At 41.9% G+C, this 20,251-nt stretch overlaps 1 protein-coding gene across 1 annotated transcript in view; it reads left to right on the forward strand.

The window, feature by feature from the left end:
* Positions 1 to 20,251, forward strand: part of trpc6b (transient receptor potential cation channel, subfamily C, member 6b) — a 45,487-nt gene that overhangs the window by 17,949 nt on the left and 7,287 nt on the right. The window contains exons 6-8 of the mRNA XM_029716073.1: positions 2,934 to 3,161; positions 6,924 to 7,188; positions 14,613 to 14,808. Of these exons, the coding sequence (XP_029571933.1) occupies positions 2,934 to 3,161; positions 6,924 to 7,188; positions 14,613 to 14,808 (689 nt within the window). The remainder of the gene's footprint in view (positions 1 to 2,933; positions 3,162 to 6,923; positions 7,189 to 14,612; positions 14,809 to 20,251) is intronic.

Below are 20,251 nucleotides of genomic sequence, written 5' to 3' on the forward strand. Positions count from 1 at the left end.
GGGGAAACTTGGCCAATCCACAGGGCTACTTACTGTATACTGCTTACTGAAAAAATGCACATGAGAAAAACTGCTGCTACGGACCAGTTATGAGTCCTTTCCATCATAGTTCTGGGGAGTCTTCTCTTCTTCTCTCCAGCTCATTCAAATCAAATCAAATGTATTTATATAGCCCTTCTTACATCAGCTGATATCTCAAAGGCTGTACAGAAACCCAGCCTAAAACCCCAAACAGCAAGCAATGCAGGTGTAGAAGCACGGTGGCTAGGAAAAACTCCCTAGAATGGCCAAAACCTAGGAAGAAACCTAGAGAGGAACCAGGCTATGAGGGGTGGCCAGTCCTCTTCTGGCTGTGCCAGGTGGAGATTCCAATCCATGCTGCTGTTCTCTCGTCTTCTCTCCAGCTCATTCCAACCCACACTGCTAATCTTGAGTGTCTTACATTTTATGACAGCAATTACATTTAATTTGTGGGCAGAGTGAATTTAATATGCCAAATCTGGGATACACATACTGGGACCACATTAGGCTGATCTTATATACGGCCACCACATTAATCTGTTCTTATTTACTGGCACCACATTAATCTGTTCTTAAATACTGGCACCACATTAGGCTGTTTGTATATACTGGGACCACATTAGGCTGTTTGTATATACTGGGACCACATTAGGCTGTTTGTATATACTGGCACTACATTAGGCTGATCTTATATACTGGCACCACATTAGGCTGTTCGTATATACTGGCACAAATTAGGCTGATCTTATATACTGGCACCACATTAGACTGATCTTATACTGGCACCACATTAGACTGTTCTTATATACTGGCACCACATTAGGCTGATCGTATATACTGGCACCACATTAGGCTGATCTTATATACTGGCACCACATTAGGCTGATCTTATATACTGGCACCACATTAGGCTGATCTTATATACTGGGACCACATTAGGCTGATCTTATATACTGGCACCACATTAGGCTGATCTTATATACTGGCACCACATTAGGCTGTTCGTATATACTGGCACCACATTAGGCTGATCTTATATACTGGCACCACATTAGGCTGATCTTATATACTGGCACCACATTAGGCTGTTCGTATATACTGGCACCACATTAGGCTGATCTTATATACTGGCACCACATTAGGCTGTTCGTATATACTGGCACCACATTAGGCTGTTCGTATATACTGGCACCACATTAGGCTGATCTTATATACTGGCACCACATTAGGCTGTTCGTATATACTGGCACCACATTAGGCTGATCTTATATACTGGCACCACATTAGGCTGATCTTATATACTGGCACCACATTAGGCTGATCTATATACTGGCACCACATTAGGCTGATCTTATACTGGCACCACATTAGGCTGATCTATATACTGGCACCACATTGGGCTGATCTATATACTGGCACCACATTAGGCTGATCTATATACTGGCACCACATAAGGCTGTTCGTATATACTGGCACCACATTAGGCTGATCTATATACTGGCACCACATTAGGCTGATCTTATATACTGGCACCACATTAGGCTGATCTTATATACTGGCACCACATTAGGCTGTTCGTATATACTGGCACCACATTAGGCTGATCTTATATACTGGCACCACATTAGGCTGTTCGTATATACTGGCACCACATTAGGCTGTTCGTATATACTGGCACCACATTAGGCTGATCTTATATACTGGCACCACATTAGGCTGTTCGTATATACTGGCACCACATTAGGCTGATCTTATATACTGGCACCACATTAGGCTGATCTTATATACTGGCACCACATTAGGCTGATCTATATACTGGCACCACATTAGGCTGATCTTATACTGGCACCACATTAGGCTGATCTATATACTGGCACCACATTAGGCTGATCTATATACTGGCACCACATTAGGCTGATCTATATACTGGCACCACATAAGGCTGTTCGTATATACTGGCACCACATTAGGCTGATCTATATACTGGCACCACATTAGGCTGATCTTATACTGGCACCACATTAGGCTGATCTATATACTGGCACCACATTAGGCTGATCTATATACTGGCACCACATTAGGCTGTTCGTATATCCTGGCACCACATTAGGCTGATCTATATACTGGCACCACATTAGGCTGATCTTATACTGGCACCACATTAGGCTGATCTATATACTGGCACCACATTAGGCTGTTCGTATATACTGGCATCACATTAGGCTGATCTATATACTGGCACCACATTAGGCTGTTCGTATATACTGGCACCACATTAGGCTGTTCGTATATACTGGCACCACATTGGTCTGATCTATATACTGGCACCACATTGGTCTGATCTATATACTGGCACCACATTAGGCTGTTCGTATATACTGGCACCACATTGGGCTGATCTATATACTGGCACCACATTAGGCTGATCTATATACTGGCACCACATTGGGCTGATCTATTTACTGGCACCACATTAGGCTGATCTTATATACTGGCACCACATTAGGCTGATCTATATACTGGCACCACATTGGGCTGATCTATATACTGGCACCACATTAGGCTGTTCGTATATACTGGCACCACATTGGGCTGATCTATATACTGGCACCACATTAGGCTGATCTATATACTGGCACCACATTGGGCTGATCTATATACTGGCACCACATTAGGCTGTTCGTATATACTGGCACCACATTGGTCTGATCTTATTAGAGGAAAAATTAAAGTCAATATCTTCCTCCCACATGGTAGCCTATTCCATACATAATGCATTAAATTTGACCAGATTCCTTTGGGAGAGGAAGAGCTCTATGGGTCCTGGTCCAAAGTAGTGCACTATACATAGGGTGCCATTTGGGAGGCAGAATATGTCATCGTGACATGTGGTTGTTTTCTCTCTCTTCCAGGAATGGTCTGGGCTGAGTGTAAAGAGATTTGGTCCCAGGGGGCTCGGGAATATCTTTCGGAGACATGGAATCTTCTAGACTTTGGAATGCTGAGCCTTTTCGTGACATCCTTCGTTACTAGATTTATGGCGTTCTGGCATGCATATGCAGCACAGAGCTACGTCAACAAGCACTATACTGACCTGTCTAACATTACCCTGGTCCCAGAGATGGAGTACTACAGACTAGGTGAGTGCAGACAGAAACCTGTCTAACATTACCCTGGTCCCAGAGATGGAGTACTACAGACTGGGTGAGTGCAGACAGAAACCTGTCTAACATTACCCTGGTCCCAGAGATGGAGTACTACAGACTAGGTGAGTGCAGACAGAAACCTGTCTAACATTACCCTGGTCCCAGAGATGAAGTACTACAGACTGGGTGAGTGCAGACAGAAACCTGTCCAACATTACCCTGGTCCCAGAGATGGAGTACTACAGACTGGGTGAGTGCAGACAGAAACCTGTCCAACATTACCCTGGTCCCAGAGATGGAGTACTCCAATCTGGGTGAGTTCAGAATTTTTTTTTAAATGTCTGCTAGGGAGGCTGGTCAAGGTTGCTTTATATTAGTAATATTTCATAGCCTGATCCCTGATCTGTTTGTTGCCAGCTAGCCTGGTCCCTGATCTGTTTGTTGCCAGCTAACCTGGTCCCTGATCTGTTTGTTACCAGCTAGCCTGGTCCCTGATCTGTTTGTTGCCAGCTAGCCTGATCCCTGATCTGTTTGTTGTCAGCTAGCCTGGTCCCTGATCCGTTTGTTGCCAGCTAGCCTGGTCCCTGATGCGCTTGTTCTCAGCTAGCCTGGTCCCTGATCTGTTTGTTGCCAGCTAGCCTGGTCCCTGATCCGTTTGTTGCCAGCTAGCCTGGTCCCTGATCCGTTTGTTGCCAGCTAGTTTGATCCGTTTGTTGCCAGCTAGCCTGCTCCCTGATCCGTTTGTTTCCAGCTAGCCTGGTCCCTGATCTGTTTGTTTCCAGCTAGCCTGATCCCTGATCCGTTTGTTGCCAGCTAGCCTGGTCCCTGATGCATTTGTTGCCAGCTAGCCTGGTCCCTGATTCGTTTGTTGCCTGGTCCCTGATCCGTTTGTTGCCAGCTAGTCTGATCCGTTTGTTGCCAGCTAGCCTGCTCCCTGATCTGTTTGTTGCCAGCTAGCCTGGTCCCTGATCTGTTTGTTGCCAGCTAGCCTGGTCCCTGATCCATTTGTTGCCAGCTAGCCTGATCCCTGATCCGTTTGTTGCCAGCTAGTTTGATCCGTTTGTTGCCAGCTAGCCTGCTCCCTGATGCGTTTGTTTCCAGCTAGCCTGGTCCCTGATCTGTTTGTTTCCAGCTAGCCTGATCCCTGATCCGTTTGTTGCCAGCTAGCCTGGTCCCTGATGCATTTGTTGCCAGCTAGCCTGGTCCCTGATTCGTTTGTTGCCTGGTCCCTGATCCGTTTGTTGCCAGCTAGTCTGATCCGTTTGTTGCCAGCTAGCCTGCTCCCTGATCCATTTGTTTCCAGCTAGCCTGGTCCCTGATCCGTTTGTTGCCAGCTAGCCTGGTCACTGATCCATTTGTTGCCAGCTAGCCTGGTCCTTGATCTGTTTGTTGCCAGCTAGCCTGGTCCCTGATGCGTTTGTTGCCAGTTAGCCTGGTCCCTGATCTGTTTGTTGCCAGCTAGCCTGGTCACTGATCCATTTGTTGCCAGCTAGCCTGGTCCCTGATCTGTTTGTTGCCAGCTAGCCTGGTCCCTGATGCGTTTGTTGCCAGCTAGCCTGCTCCCTGATCAAATTGTGCTCTTGCCCAACTCCATTGCTCATTGTCAAGCCAAACGGAAACAAACCGGCACATAAACTAAAAATATCACAATGCATGTTATTCATGACAGTAGAATAAGTAAAAAAGGCACCTTTGCCCAGACAAAAGCTGCAGAACATATCAGGTGCTGGAGTTATCGGTCACTTCATGACCAATGAAAAGGAAAATGCTGCACACTGCTGCTCAAGCGCCGTTTGCCTAGACCCCATCCAAGTAGACATAGTACACAGTTGAAGTCAGAAGTTTACATACACCTTAGCCAAATAAATTTAAACTCAGTTTTTCACTATTCCTGATATTTAATCCTAGTAAAAATTCCCTGTCTTAGGTCAGTTAGGATCACCACTTTATTTTAAGAATGTGAAATGTCAGAATAATAGTAGAGAGAATGATTTATTTCAGCTTTTATTTCTTTCATCACATTCCCAGTGGGTCAGAAGTTTACATACACTCTATTAGTATTTGGTAGCATTGCCTTTAAATTGTTTAACTTGGGTCAAACGTTTTGGGTAACCTTCCACAAGCTTCCCACAATAAGTTGGTTGAATTTTGGCCCATTCCTCCTGACAGAGCTGGTGTAACGGAGTCAGGTTTGTAGGCCTCCTTGCTCGCACACGCTTTTTCAGTTCTGCCCACACATTTTCTATAGGATTGAGGTCAGGGCTTTGTGATGGCCACTCCAATACCTTGACTTTGTTGTCCTTAAGCCATTTTGCCACAACTTTGGAAGTATGCTTGGGGTCATTGTCCATTTGGGAGACCCATTTGCGACCAAGCTTTAACATCCTGACTGATGTCTTGAGATGTTGCTTCAATATATCCACATAATTTTCCTATCTCATGATGCCATCTATTTTGTGAAGTGCCCCAGTCCCTCCTGCAGCAAAGCACCCCCACAAGATTATGCTGCCACCCCCGTGCTTCACGGTTGGGATGGTGTTCTTCGGCTTGCAAGCCTCCCCCTTTTTCTTCCAAACATAACGATGGTCATTAAGGCCAAACAGTTCTATTTTTGTTTCATCAGACCAGAGGAAATTTCCCCAAAAAGTACAATCTTTGTCCCCATGTGCAGTTGCAAACCGTAGTCTGGCTATTTTATGGCGGTTCTGGAGCCAGTGGCTTCTTCCTTGTGGGACTTGTTTTACTGTGGATATACAGTAGATACTTTTGTACCTGTTTCCTCCAGCATCTTCATAAGGTCCTTTGCTATTGTTCAGGGATTGATTTGCACTTTTTGCACCAAAGTACGTTCATCTCTAGGAGACAGAACGTGTCTCCTTCCTGAGCGGTATGACAGCTGCGTGGTCCCATGGTGTTTATACTTGCGTACTATTGTTTGTACAGATGAACGTGGTACCTTCAGGCGTTTGGAATTTTCTCCCAAGGATGAACCAGACTTGTGGAGGTCTACAATTTTTTTCTGAGGTCTTGGCTGATTTCTTTTGATTTTCCCATGATGTCAAGCAAAGAGGCATTGAGTTTGAAGGTAGGCCTTGAAATACATCCTCAAGTATACCTCCAATTGACTCAAATTATGTCAATTAGCCTATCAGAAGCTTCTAAGGCCATGACATCATTTTCTGGAATTTTCCAAGCTGTTTAAAGGTACAGTCAACATAGTGTATGTAAACTTCTGACCCACTGGAATTCTGATACAGTGCATTATAAGTGAAATAATCTGTCTGTAAACAATTGTTGGAAAAATGACTTGTGTCATGCAGAAAGTAGATGTCCTAACTGACTTGCCAAAACTATAGTTTGTTAACAAGAAATTTGTGGAATGGTTGAAAAACTAGTTTTAATGACTCCAACGTAAGTGTATATAAACTTCTGACTTCAACTGTATGTTAAATATCTATTTCCTGGTGTCACATATGTTAGAGTGATTACAGTATTTTGGCCCCTCTGTGATTGTCAGTGTTCTGTCTTTGACCTCTGTGATCCTCCTCTACTACAGGGCTATTTCAGTACAACAGTGTGGGAACCTCCATCCCTTCACTGTGATGGGATGTAGACAAGACACATCAAACTGATGGAAATGGGATCAGTCTACCTGAACCTTATGTGATCTAGCCACACTTCTCATCTCCATGGAAAAAGTGCTGAATGATACAACAATCTCTGTATCTCTCTGTATCTCTCTTTCTCTCTCTCTAGCCCGTAATAACTGGGTTCCCTCGGACCCCCAGATTATCTCAGAGGGTCTGTATTCCATCGCTGTGGTACTGAGCTTCTCTCGCATCGCCTACATCCTCCCAGCTAATGAGAGTTTCGGGCCCCTGCAGATATCTCTGGGACGCACGGTGAAAGATATCTTCAAGTTCATGGTGATCTTCATCATGGTTTTTGTGGCCTTCATGTTTGGAATGTTCAATCTCTACTCATACTACCTGGGAGCCAAGCAGAACGACGCCTTCACCACGTGAGTTATGTAATTATGGAGGAATTGGGATACATACAGTGCCGTTGGAAAGTATTCAGAGCCCTTATAACACATTCTGATCCATGTCTAATTCATTCTGATCCATGTCTAATACATTCTGATCCAGGTCTAATTCATTCTGATCCAGGTCTAATTCATTCTGATCCAGGTCTAAAACATTCTGATCCAGGTCTAATTCATTCTGATCCATGTCTAATACATTCTGATTCAGGTCTAATACATTCTGATCCAGGTCTAATGCATTCTGATCCAGGTCTAATACATTCTGATCCATGTCTAATACATTCTGATTCAGGTCTAATGCATTCTGATTCAGGTCTAATGCATTCTGATCCAGGTCTAATACATTCTGATCCAGGTCTAATACATTCTGATCCAGGTCTAATACATTCTGATCCAGGTCTAATTCATTCTGATCCAGGTCTAATTCATTCTGATCCATGTCTAATACATTCTGATCCAGGTCTAATACATTCTGATCCAGATCCATGTCTAATACATTCTGATTCAGGTCTAATGCATTCTGATTCAGGTCTAATGCATTCTGATCCAGGTCTAATACATTCTGATCCAGGTCTAATACATTCTGATCCAGGTCTAATTCATTCTGATCCAGGTCTAATTTATTCTGATCCAGGTCTAATTCATTCTGATCCATGTCTAATACATTCTGATCCAGGTCTAATACATTCTGATCCAGGTCTAATGCATTCTGATCCAGGTCTAATACATTCTGATCCATGTCTAATACATTCTGATCCAGGTCTAATTCATTCTGATCCATGTCTAATACATTCTGATCCATGTCTAATACATTCTGATTCAGGTCTAATGCATTCTGATCCAGGTCTAATACATTCTGATTCAGGTCTAATACATTAGATCCAGGTCTAATGCATTCTGATCCAGGCCTAATATATTCTGATCCAGGTCTAATGCATTCTGATCCAGGTCTAATACATTCCGATCCATGTCTAATACATTCTGATTCAGGTCTAATACATTCTGATCCAGGTCTAATGCATTCTGATCCAGGTCTAATACATTCTTATCCATGTCTAATACATTCTGATTCAGGTCTAATGCATTCTGATCCAGGTCTAATACATTCTGATCCAGGTCTAATTCATTCTGATCAAGGTCTAATACATTCCGATCCATGTCTAATACATTCTGATTCAGGTCTAATACATTCTGATCCAGGTCTAATGCATTCTGATCCAGGTCTAATACATTCTTATCCATGTCTAATACATTCTGATTCAGGTCTAATGCATTCTGATCCAGGTCTAATACATTCTGATCCAGGTCTAATTCATTCTGATCAAGGTCTAATACATTCTGATCCATGTCTAATGCATTCTCATCCAGGTCTAATACATTCTGATCCAGGTCTAATACATTCTGATACAGGTCTAATTCATTCTGATCCAGGTCTAATACATTCTGATCCAGGTCTAATTCATTCTGATTCAGGTCTAACACATTCTGATCCAGGTCTAATACATTCTGATCCTGGTCTAACACATTCTGATCCAGGTCTAATTCATTCTGATCCAGGTCTAATGCATTCTGATCCAGGTCTAATACATTCTGATCCAGGTCTAATACATTCTGATCCAGGTCTAATACATTCTGATCCAGGTATAATACATTCTGATCCAGGTCTAATTCATTCTGATCCAGGTCTAACGCATTCTTATCCATGTCTAATGCATTCTGATCCAGGTCTAATACATTCTGATCCAGGTCTAATTCATTCTGATTCAGGTCTAACACATTCTGATCCAGGTCTAATACATTCTGATCCTGGTCTAACACATTCTGATCCAGGTCTAATTCATTCTGATCCAGGTCTAATGCATTCTGATCCAGGTCTAATACATTCTGATCCAGGTCTAATATATTCTGATCCAGGTCTAATACATTCTGATCCAGGTCTAATTCATTCTGATCCAGGTCTAATACATTCTGATCCAGGTCTAATGCATTCTGATCCAGGTCTAATACATTCTCATCCATGTCTAATACATTCTGATCCATGTCTAATGCATTCTGATCCAGGTCTAATACATTCTGATCCAGGTCTAATACATTCTGATCCAGGTCTAATTCATTCTGATCCAGGTCTAATTCATTCTGATCCAGTTCTAATTCATTCTGATCCAGGTCTAATACATTCTGATCCATGTCTAATACATTCTGATCCAGGTCTAATACATTCTGATCCAGGTCTAATTCATTCTGATCCAGGTCTAACACATTCTGATCCATGTCTAATGCATTCTGATCCAGGTCTAATACATTCTGATCCAGGTCTAATACATTCTGATCCAGGTCTAATTCATTCTGATCCAGGTCTAATACATTCTTATCCAGGTCTAATGCATTCTGATCCAGGTCTAATACATTCTGATCCATGTCTAATACATTCTGATCCATGTCTAATGCATTCTGATCCAGGTCTAATACATTCTGATCCAGGTCTAATACATTCTGATCCAGGTCTAATTCATTCTGATCCAGGTCTAATTCATTCTGATCCAGGTCTAATTCATTCTGATCCAGGTCTAATACATTCTGATCCATGTCTAATACATTCTGATCCAGGTATAATACATTCTGATCCAGGTCTAATTCATTCTGATCCAGGTCATATGCATTCTTATCCATGTCTAATGCATTCTGATCCAGGTCTAATGCATTCTGATCCAGGTCTAATATATTCTGATCCAGGTCTAATACATTCTGATCCAGGTCTAATTCATTCTGATCCAGGTCTAATACATTCTGATCCAGGTCTAATGCATTCTGATCCAGGTCTAATACATTCTCATCCATGTCTAATACATTCTGATCCATGTCTAATGCATTCTGATCCAGGTCTAATACATTCTGATCCAGGTCTAATACATTCTGATCCAGGTCTAATTCATTCTGATCCAGGTCTAATTCATTCTGATCCAGGTCTAATTCATTCTGATCCAGGTCTAATACATTCTGATCCATGTCTAATACATTCTGATCCAGGTCTAATACATTCTGATCCAGGTCTAATTCATTCTGATCCAGGTCTAACACATTCTGATCCATGTCTAATGCATTCTGATCCAGGTCTAATACATTCTGATCCAGGTCTAATACATTCTGATCCAGGTCTAATTCATTCTGATCCAGGTCTAATACATTCTGATCCAGGTCTAATGCATTCTGATCCAGGTCTAATACATTCTGATCCAGGTCTAATGCATTCTGATCCAGGTCTAATACATTCTGATCCATGTCTAATGCATTCTGATCCAGGTCTAATACATTCTGATCCATGTCTAATGCATTCTGATCCAGGTCTAATACATTCTGATCCAGGTCTAATACATTCTGATTCAGGTCTAATACATTCTGATCCATGTCTAATGCATTCTGATCCATGTCTAATGCATTCTGATCCAGGTTTAATGCATTCTGATCCAGGTCTAATACATTCTGATCCATGTCTAATGTATTCTGATCCATGTCTAATGCATTCTGATCCAGGTCTAATGCATTCTGATCCAGGTCGAATACATTCTGATCCAGGTCTAATACATTCTCATCCAGGTCTAATACATTCTGTTCCATGTGTAATACATTCTGATCCAGGTCTAATACATTCTGATCCAGGTCTAATTCATTCTGATCCAGGTCTAATTCATTCTGATCCAGGTCTAATTCATTCTGATCCAGGTCTAATACATTCTGATCCAGGTCTAATGCATTCTGATCCAGGTCTAATACATTCTGATCCATGTCTAATGCATTCTGATCCAGGTCTAATACATTCTGATCCATGTCTAATGCATTCTGATCCAGGTCTAATACATTCTGATCCAGGTCTAATACATTCTGATCCAGGTCTAATACATTCTGATCCATGTCTAATGTATTCTGATCCATGTCTAATGCATTCTGATCCAGGTCTAATGCATTCTGATCCAGGTCGAATACATTCTGATCCAGGTCTAATACATTCTCATCCAGGTCTAATACATTCTGTTCCATGTGTAATACATTCTGATCCAGGTCTAATACATTCTGATCCAGGTCTAATATATTCTGATCCATGTCTAATTCATTCTGATCAAGGTCTAATGCATTCTTATCCTGGTCTAATGCATTCTGATCCAGGTCTAATACATTCTGATCCATGTCTAATACATTCTGATCCATGTCTAATGCATTCTGATCCAGGTCTAATACATTCTGATCCAGGTCTAATACATTCTGATCCAGGTCTAATTCATTCTGATCCAGGTCTAATTCATTCCTATCCAGGTCTAATACATTCTGATCCATGTCTAATACATTCTGATCCAGGTCTAATACATTCTGATCCAGGTCTAATTCATTCTGATTCAGGTCTAACACATTCTGATCCAGGTCTAATACATTCTGATCCTGGTCTAACACATTCTGATCCAGGTCTAATTCATTCTGATCCAGGTCTAACGCATTCTGATCCAGGTCTAAGACATTCTGATCCAGGTCTAATATATTCTGATCCAGGTCTAATACATTCTGATCCAGGTCTAATTCATTCTGATCCAGGTCTAATACATTCTGATCCAGGTCTAATGCATTCTGATCCATGTCTAATACATTCTCATCCATGTCTAATACATTCTGATCCAGGTCTAATACATTCTAATCCATGTCTTATTCATTCTGATCCAGGTCTAATTCATTCTGATCCAGGTCTAATGCATTCTGATCCATGTCTAATGCATTCTGATCCAGGTCTAATACATTCTGATCCAGGTCTAATACATTCTGATCCAGGTCTAATGCATTCTGATCCAGGTCTAATACATTCTGATCCATGTCTAATTCATTCTGATCCAGGTCTAATTCATTCTGATCCAGGTCTAATACATTCGGATCCAGGTCTAATGCATTCTGATCCATGTCTAATGCATTCTGATCCAGGTCTAATACATTCTGATCCAGGTCTAATACATTCTGATCCATGTCTAATACATTCTGATCCAGGTCTAATACATTCTGATCCAGGTCTAATTCATTCTGATCCAGGTCTAACACATTCTGATCCATGTCTAATGCATTCTGATCCAGGTCTAATACATTCTGATCCAGGTCTAATACATTCTGATCCAGGTCTAATTCATTCTGATCCAGGTCTAATACATTCTGATCCAGGTCTAATGCATTCTGATCCAGGTCTAATACATTCTGATCCAGGTCTAATGCATTCTGATCCAGGTCTAATACATTCTGATCCATGTCTAATGCATTCTGATCCAGGTCTAATACATTCTGATCCATGTCTAATGCATTCTGATCCAGGTCTAATACATTCTGATCCAGGTCTAATACATTCTGATTCAGGTCTAATACATTCTGATCCATGTCTAATGCATTCTGATCCATGTCTAATGCATTCTGATCCAGGTTTAATGCATTCTGATCCAGGTCTAATACATTCTGATCCATGTCTAATGTATTCTGATCCATGTCTAATGCATTCTGATCCAGGTCTAATGCATTCTGATCCAGGTCGAATACATTCTGATCCAGGTCTAATACATTCTCATCCAGGTCTAATACATTCTGTTCCATGTGTAATACATTCTGATCCAGGTCTAATACATTCTGATCCAGGTCTAATTCATTCTGATCCAGGTCTAATTCATTCTGATCCAGGTCTAATTCATTCTGATCCAGGTCTAATACATTCTGATCCAGGTCTAATGCATTCTGATCCAGGTCTAATACATTCTGATCCATGTCTAATGCATTCTGATCCAGGTCTAATACATTCTGATCCATGTCTAATGCATTCTGATCCAGGTCTAATACATTCTGATCCAGGTCTAATACATTCTGATCCAGGTCTAATACATTCTGATCCATGTCTAATGTATTCTGATCCATGTCTAATGCATTCTGATCCAGGTCTAATGCATTCTGATCCAGGTCGAATACATTCTGATCCAGGTCTAATACATTCTCATCCAGGTCTAATACATTCTGTTCCATGTGTAATACATTCTGATCCAGGTCTAATACATTCTGATCCAGGTCTAATATATTCTGATCCATGTCTAATTCATTCTGATCAAGGTCTAATGCATTCTTATCCTGGTCTAATGCATTCTGATCCAGGTCTAATACATTCTGATCCATGTCTAATACATTCTGATCCATGTCTAATGCATTCTGATCCAGGTCTAATACATTCTGATCCAGGTCTAATACATTCTGATCCAGGTCTAATTCATTCTGATCCAGGTCTAATTCATTCCTATCCAGGTCTAATACATTCTGATCCATGTCTAATACATTCTGATCCAGGTCTAATACATTCTGATCCAGGTCTAATTCATTCTGATTCAGGTCTAACACATTCTGATCCAGGTCTAATACATTCTGATCCTGGTCTAACACATTCTGATCCAGGTCTAATTCATTCTGATCCAGGTCTAACGCATTCTGATCCAGGTCTAAGACATTCTGATCCAGGTCTAATATATTCTGATCCAGGTCTAATACATTCTGATCCAGGTCTAATTCATTCTGATCCAGGTCTAATACATTCTGATCCAGGTCTAATGCATTCTGATCCATGTCTAATACATTCTCATCCATGTCTAATACATTCTGATCCAGGTCTAATACATTCTGATCCATGTCTTATTCATTCTGATCCAGGTCTAATTCATTCTGATCCAGGTCTAATGCATTCTGATCCATGTCTAATGCATTCTGATCCAGGTCTAATACATTCTGATCCAGGTCTAATACATTCTGATCCAGGTCTAATGCATTCTGATCCAGGTCTAATACATTCTGATCCATGTCTAATTCATTCTGATCCAGGTCTAATTCATTCTGATCCAGGTCTAATACATTCGGATCCAGGTCTAATGCATTCTGATCCATGTCTAATGCATTCTGATCCAGGTCTAATACATTCTGATCCAGGTCTAATACATTCTGATCCAGGTCTAATTCATTCTGATCCAGGTCTAATACATTCTGATCCAGGTCTAATTCATTCTGATCCAGGTCTAATTCATTCTGATCCAGGTCTAATACATTCTGATTCAGGTCTAATACATTCTGATCTAGGTCTAATACATTCTGATCCATGTCTAATGCATTCTGATCCAGGTCTAATACATTCTGATCCAGGTCTAATTCATTCTGATCCAGGTGTAATACATTCTGATTCAGGTCTAACACATTCTGATCCAGGTCTAATTCATTCTGATCCAGGTCTAATCCATTCTGATTCAGGTCTAATACATTCTTATCCAGGTCTAATACATTCTGATCCACGTCTAATACATTCTGATCCATGTCTAATACATTGATCTCCGATCTCTTTCCCTTTTTGCCCCTTCCAGGATTGAGGAAAGCTTCAAGACGTTATTCTGGGCCATATTTGGCCTGTCCGAAGTCAAGTCAGTGAAGATCAACAATGGCCATAAGTTTATCGAGAATATAGGCTATATCCTTTATGGGGTTTATAACGTCATCATGGTGATCGTCCTGCTCAACATGCTCATTGCCATGATCAATAACTCCTTCCAGGAAATAGAGGTAACTAATGAATGAATTAATAATTGATTGTCCCTTAGGGAAAATAGAGGTAATAAGGCTCTGGTCATGATAATTCTTAACATGTTATACTGATCATGTATGAGGAATTTGCAGGGTATAGTTAGTATAACATTTACTATAAGGCCCTGCGATAGACTAACATCTGGTCCAGGGGGTGTACTGGTACATCAAGCTGTCTCTCTACAGAAACAGGAGATAGACTAGTGTCCTGTACATCACACTGTCTCAAAACAGAAACAGGAGATAGACTAGTGTCCTGTCCAGGGGGTGTCTTGGTACATCAAGCTGCCTCACTACAGAAACAGGAGATAGACTAGTGTCCTGTCCAGGGGGGTGTCCTGGTACATCAAGCTGCCTCACTATAGAAACAGGAGATAGACTAGTGTCCTGTCCAGGGGGTGTCCTGGTACATCAAGCTGTATCCTGATAGGCTCCTGCTCCTATGAGCCACTGTGGTTCAGAGGATATTACATTTATAATTTAGTCATTTAGCACACGCTCTTATCCAGAGCGACTTACAGTAGTGAATGCATACATGTTTTTTTCCCCATACTGGCCCCCCATGGGAATAGAACCCACAACCCTGGCGTTGCAAACACCATGCTCTACAGGGAGCTTGATGTTATTTACTATTAGAACATGCAAATCTACATTCAACACAATAATGGTATACAAATAGACACAGTTATTTAACATCTTCTATATGCTGCTTTAATCAATATGGCTCCATTGTGAAGCCACCATTTTGTAGATGTATTGTTGTAGGCTACAATTGCATGCTTGGCTGTGTTAATTCATCTCCCATCAGATAACATGTAAGCGCCAAAATACAGCACTGCAGCTTCCATCTAATCTACTATATGGTGTCTGATTCTGTCGAGGCTGTGGGTTAATGAGAGGCAAGGCAAGGCCTCGTTCCAAATGAGGCTGTGGGTTAATGAGAGGCATGGCAAGGCCTCGTTCCAAATGAGGCTGTGGGTTAATGAGAGGCATGGCAAGGCCTCGTTCCAAATGAGGCTGTGGGTTAATGAGAGGCAAGGCAAGGCCTCATTCCAAACGAGGCTGTGGGTTAATGAGAGGCAAGGCAAGGCCTCGTTCCAAATGAGGCTGTGGGTTAATGAGAGGCATGGCAAGGCCTCGTTCCAAATGAGGCTGTGGGTTAATGAGAGGCAAGGCAAGGCCTCGTTCCAAATGAGACTGTGGGTTAATGAGAGGCATGGCAAGGCCTCGTTCCAAATGAGGCTGTGGGTTAATGAGAGGCAAGGCAAGGCCTCGTTCCAAATGAGGCTGTGGGTTAATGAGAGTCATGGCAAGGCCACGTTCCAAATGGTACCCTATTCTCTTTATAGTGCACTACATTTCACCAGGGTTCATAGGGCTCTGGTCTATAGGGTAGCATTTGTGATGCACACCAACTATTTCTGGGTAATTACAAATGCTTTGAGCCACATAGATAAGGTCATTGTAGAATGATTTAGTTTCATACTGTCTTCTGAGTAAAAATGAATTCAGTGAATTATTGTCTGTTGCGATGGTAATTGCAGCTACTTACAGGGTTGGAAGAGGAAATGAAATCCTCTCTCATCCAGTTTAGAGGCCGCAGCTTCTCCACCGTTGGGTCGCATTAGGATGTTTGGATCTGGTATTGGTCGTGTACCAAATGGCACCCTGTTCTCTATAAAGTGTCCTTCTTTAGACCAGAGCCATATTGATCCGGCTCAAATGTAGTGTACTATATAGGGAAGAAGGTGTCATTTGGGATGCAAACATTGGCTATCATAACCATCCATTTCAATCAGGTTGTTATGGCTCTCCCACTCAATGCTTTAAGTATTTACCTCTGGACAATTATTATGGATGTAAAAGGGGAAATGGTTATTTCTGAAAGCCAGAAGCTTGGAATTATGTTATAAAACTGATTATTGTTGTTTTAGAGTTGATGATTGTTTCTATATACGCAGTTCCCTTTCAGTTGGTCAACTCGCTGCAACACAGCTGTGTGGCGTTTGTGCTAGCGCCCTCTACTGAAGAACATTAGAATCACGCTTGACAGGGCCAATGGACACGGGGCTTCCTTGGAAGCACCGCCTTCCACTGGAAGCACCGCCTTCCACAGGGGATAAATGTGACGCACAAATTAATTCGCTGTGACAACAGTACCCCCAAAGTAGCAGGGGAACATCAGAGTAGACGCAAACACATTGTTTCTACCCCACAGTGTTAAGATACATTTGTTGTGTCTTTCGCATCGTTAAAACAAACTGAAGACTTATTTATCAAATAACTCTCTGTAATTATTATTACGCGATTAAACTGATTAATCATGTAACTGTAATTAACTAGGAAGTCGGGGCACCAAGGAAAATATTCAGATTACAAAGGTATAATTTTCCTAATATAACTTTCAGATATTTTAATATCTGATCAATTAGTTTTCTAATTAATTAATTATTCTTTACCTCACGTTAGTCTCGTTAGTCTCATTCCAAACGTTGTAAATTGTTGGTTATCTGCACGAACCCAGCCTTCACTATGAGTCATCCATACATCAAATGTCTTAAAATAATTTATTTACTAACTAAGTAATTCACAGAAATGCATAACACAAACAAACAAAGTAGATATGGTTACAAAGAATTAATAGGGGAATGTGCCCTAGTGGGCTAAACCGGCATGGCGGCTTGTTAGACAAAAAGGGAAGTGGACTGAGATAAGACAACACACAGTTGATAATTATAACAATTGAAATGCTAATCCTTTGCACATGAACGCTCACTCATTCAGGAATAATTGCAATCAATTTATACTGCTCAAAAAAATAAAGGGAACACTAAAATAACAGAGATCTGAATGAATTAAATAATTTTATTAAATACTTTTTTCTTTACATAGTTGAATGTGCTGACAACAAAATCACACAAAAATAATCAATGGAAACCCAATTTATCAACCCATGGAGGTCTGGACTTGGAGTCACACTCAAAATTAAAGTGGAAAACCACACTACAGGCTGATCCAACTTTGATGTAATGTCCTTAAAACAAGTCAAAATGAGGCTCAGTAGTGTGTGTGGCCTCCACGTGCCTGTATGACCTCCCTACAACGCCTGGGCATGCTTCTGATGAGGTGGCGGATGGTCTCCTGAGGGATCTCCTCCCAGACCTGGACTAGCATCCGCCAACTCCTGGACAGTCTGTGGTGCAATGTGGCGTTGGTGGATGGAGCAAGACATGATGTCCCAGATGTGCTCAATTAGATTCAGGTCTGGGGAACGGGCGGGCCAGTCCATAGCATCAATGCCTTCCTCTTGCAGGAACTGCTGACACACTCCAGCCACATGAGGTCTAGCATTGTTTGCATTAGGAGGAACCCAGGGCCAACCGCACCAGCATATGGTCCCACAAGGGGTCTGAGGATCTCATCTCGGTACCTAATGGCAGTCAGGCTACCTCTGATGAGCACATGGCTGACCCACCGCCAAACCGGTCATGCTGGAGGATGTTGCAGGCAGCAGAACGTTCTCCACGGCGTCTCCAGACTGTCACGTCTGTCACATGTGCTTAGTGTGAACCTGCTTCATCTGTGAAGAGCACAGGGCGCCAGTGGCGAATTTGCCAATCTTGGTGTTCTCTGGCAAATGCCAAACGTCCTGCACGGTGTTGGGCTGTAAGCACAACCCCCACCTGTGGACGTCGGGCCCTCATACCACCCTCATGGAGTCTGTTTCTGACCGTTTGAGCAGACACATGCATATTTGTGGCCTGCTGGAGGTCATTTTGCAGGGCCTTTACCACTCCTTTATTGGGGGTGTCTTGCTAATTGCCTATAATTTCCACCTGTTGTCTATTCCATTTGCACAACAGCATGTGAAATTTATTGTCAATCAGTGTTGCTTCCTAAGTGGACAGTTTGATTTCACAGAAGTGTGATTGACTTGGAGTTACATTGTGTTGTTTAAGTGTTCCCTTTATTTTTTTGAGCAGTGTATATATTTACGCTCAGTTTGTCATCCTGATCTCTGTTGAAAAGTTAGTTTCTGTTGGAGAGTTTGTCCGCCCTCTCTCTCTCTCTCTCTCTCTCTCTCTCTCTCTCTCTCTCTCTCTCTCTGTCTCTCTCTCGTGGTTAGAATGGATAGTTCAGAGTAACATTCATTCATGTCGTTATAGAATAGCTGTTTCGGCAGTTGTCGGTCTTCACATTCAACGGTACCGAATTCCTATCTGCAGACTAGTAATTAGTATCAAAGATTTGTTCTTATTCTGTTGGTATCGATAGTCTTAGAGTTTCAACAACCATTACAACCTTAGCTTATACTCAGGTTTTATGGTCTGGTCCCAAACCTTAGCCCTCTCGTGGAAATCGAGGTAGGCTGGTTTCGTCTCAACTCTTAGCCCTCTCGTAATTGGCTGGTCTGAAGTGGGAAAACCCATGTGGGGTTTTTATTCGGAACATGATGCCAGGTCTGTGCTCCTGGGGGTGGGCCAATGACTTAGTGAAACTTTAAACAGAAATACAATTCTCTCACATTAACATCATTACATAGCATCACGTCATTTCACAAATAGTTTCATCTTTACTCATTCATTTTGTACAACAATTAGATGTAAGCCTCATACTTGAGACTCTTCTATAAACAGGGTTATGGTAATGTGGCTGTATTGTCTCTCATGAGTTTCACAAAATTGTACCAAACGGACCAGTTCGTAGCTGGATTCTTCACCGATCTTTTATACATTCTCCAGAACATAAATATTGTTCGGACCTCCAGTTCTGTGAGGTGGAAGAAATTCCTTTGTTCTCTCTATGAAAACTCACTCTCTCTGTATACTGCGGCCATGAGGAGATAATCTCCTGCAGGAATTTACGACCTCTCTGACCACAGCAGCCTGGGTGTAGGAGACAGAGAGAGATGGTGCAGAGGTAGGAGGATGGTGCTCGCTGTGTCCAAAGAGGGCAACGTCATGACACATTGTTTTTGTCGCCCTGGATTTTGCAAACAGTGACATTGGTGTACAGGCTACAATTGCATGTGCGTCCCCCATGTTTTTGTAGCGTCATTAGGTCGACTGTTCTCGTTATGAGGGAGATTTCTTCCCTTCTCTAGAAGCAGGTGATCAGAATGGTTCCTATGTGAGAGGCCCAGGACAGCCGATATTTTTTAGTTCTCAAAAGGGGCAGGACTTTGATTCCAATTTTTGACCTGTGTGCCCTGAACACCTCAGGATCTACAAATTCAGAATGCTCACGAACAGCCGGTTGTTACAGTCAGTGCACCCAGGCGATTGGTTCACTTCCAACAACCAGAAGGGTGCATACTTTAATGTGAACAAATATCCCCCTCACAGGAAGTTGCTGAGGTTCCGTTTCAAGGCTCTAGCCTACGAGTTTTTGGTCCTCCCTTTCAGGCTTTCCCTCGTACTTT

This window comes from Salmo trutta, chromosome 26, assembly GCF_901001165.1.
Source record: "Salmo trutta chromosome 26, fSalTru1.1, whole genome shotgun sequence".
NCBI classification, from domain to species: Eukaryota; Metazoa; Chordata; class Actinopteri; order Salmoniformes; family Salmonidae; genus Salmo; species Salmo trutta.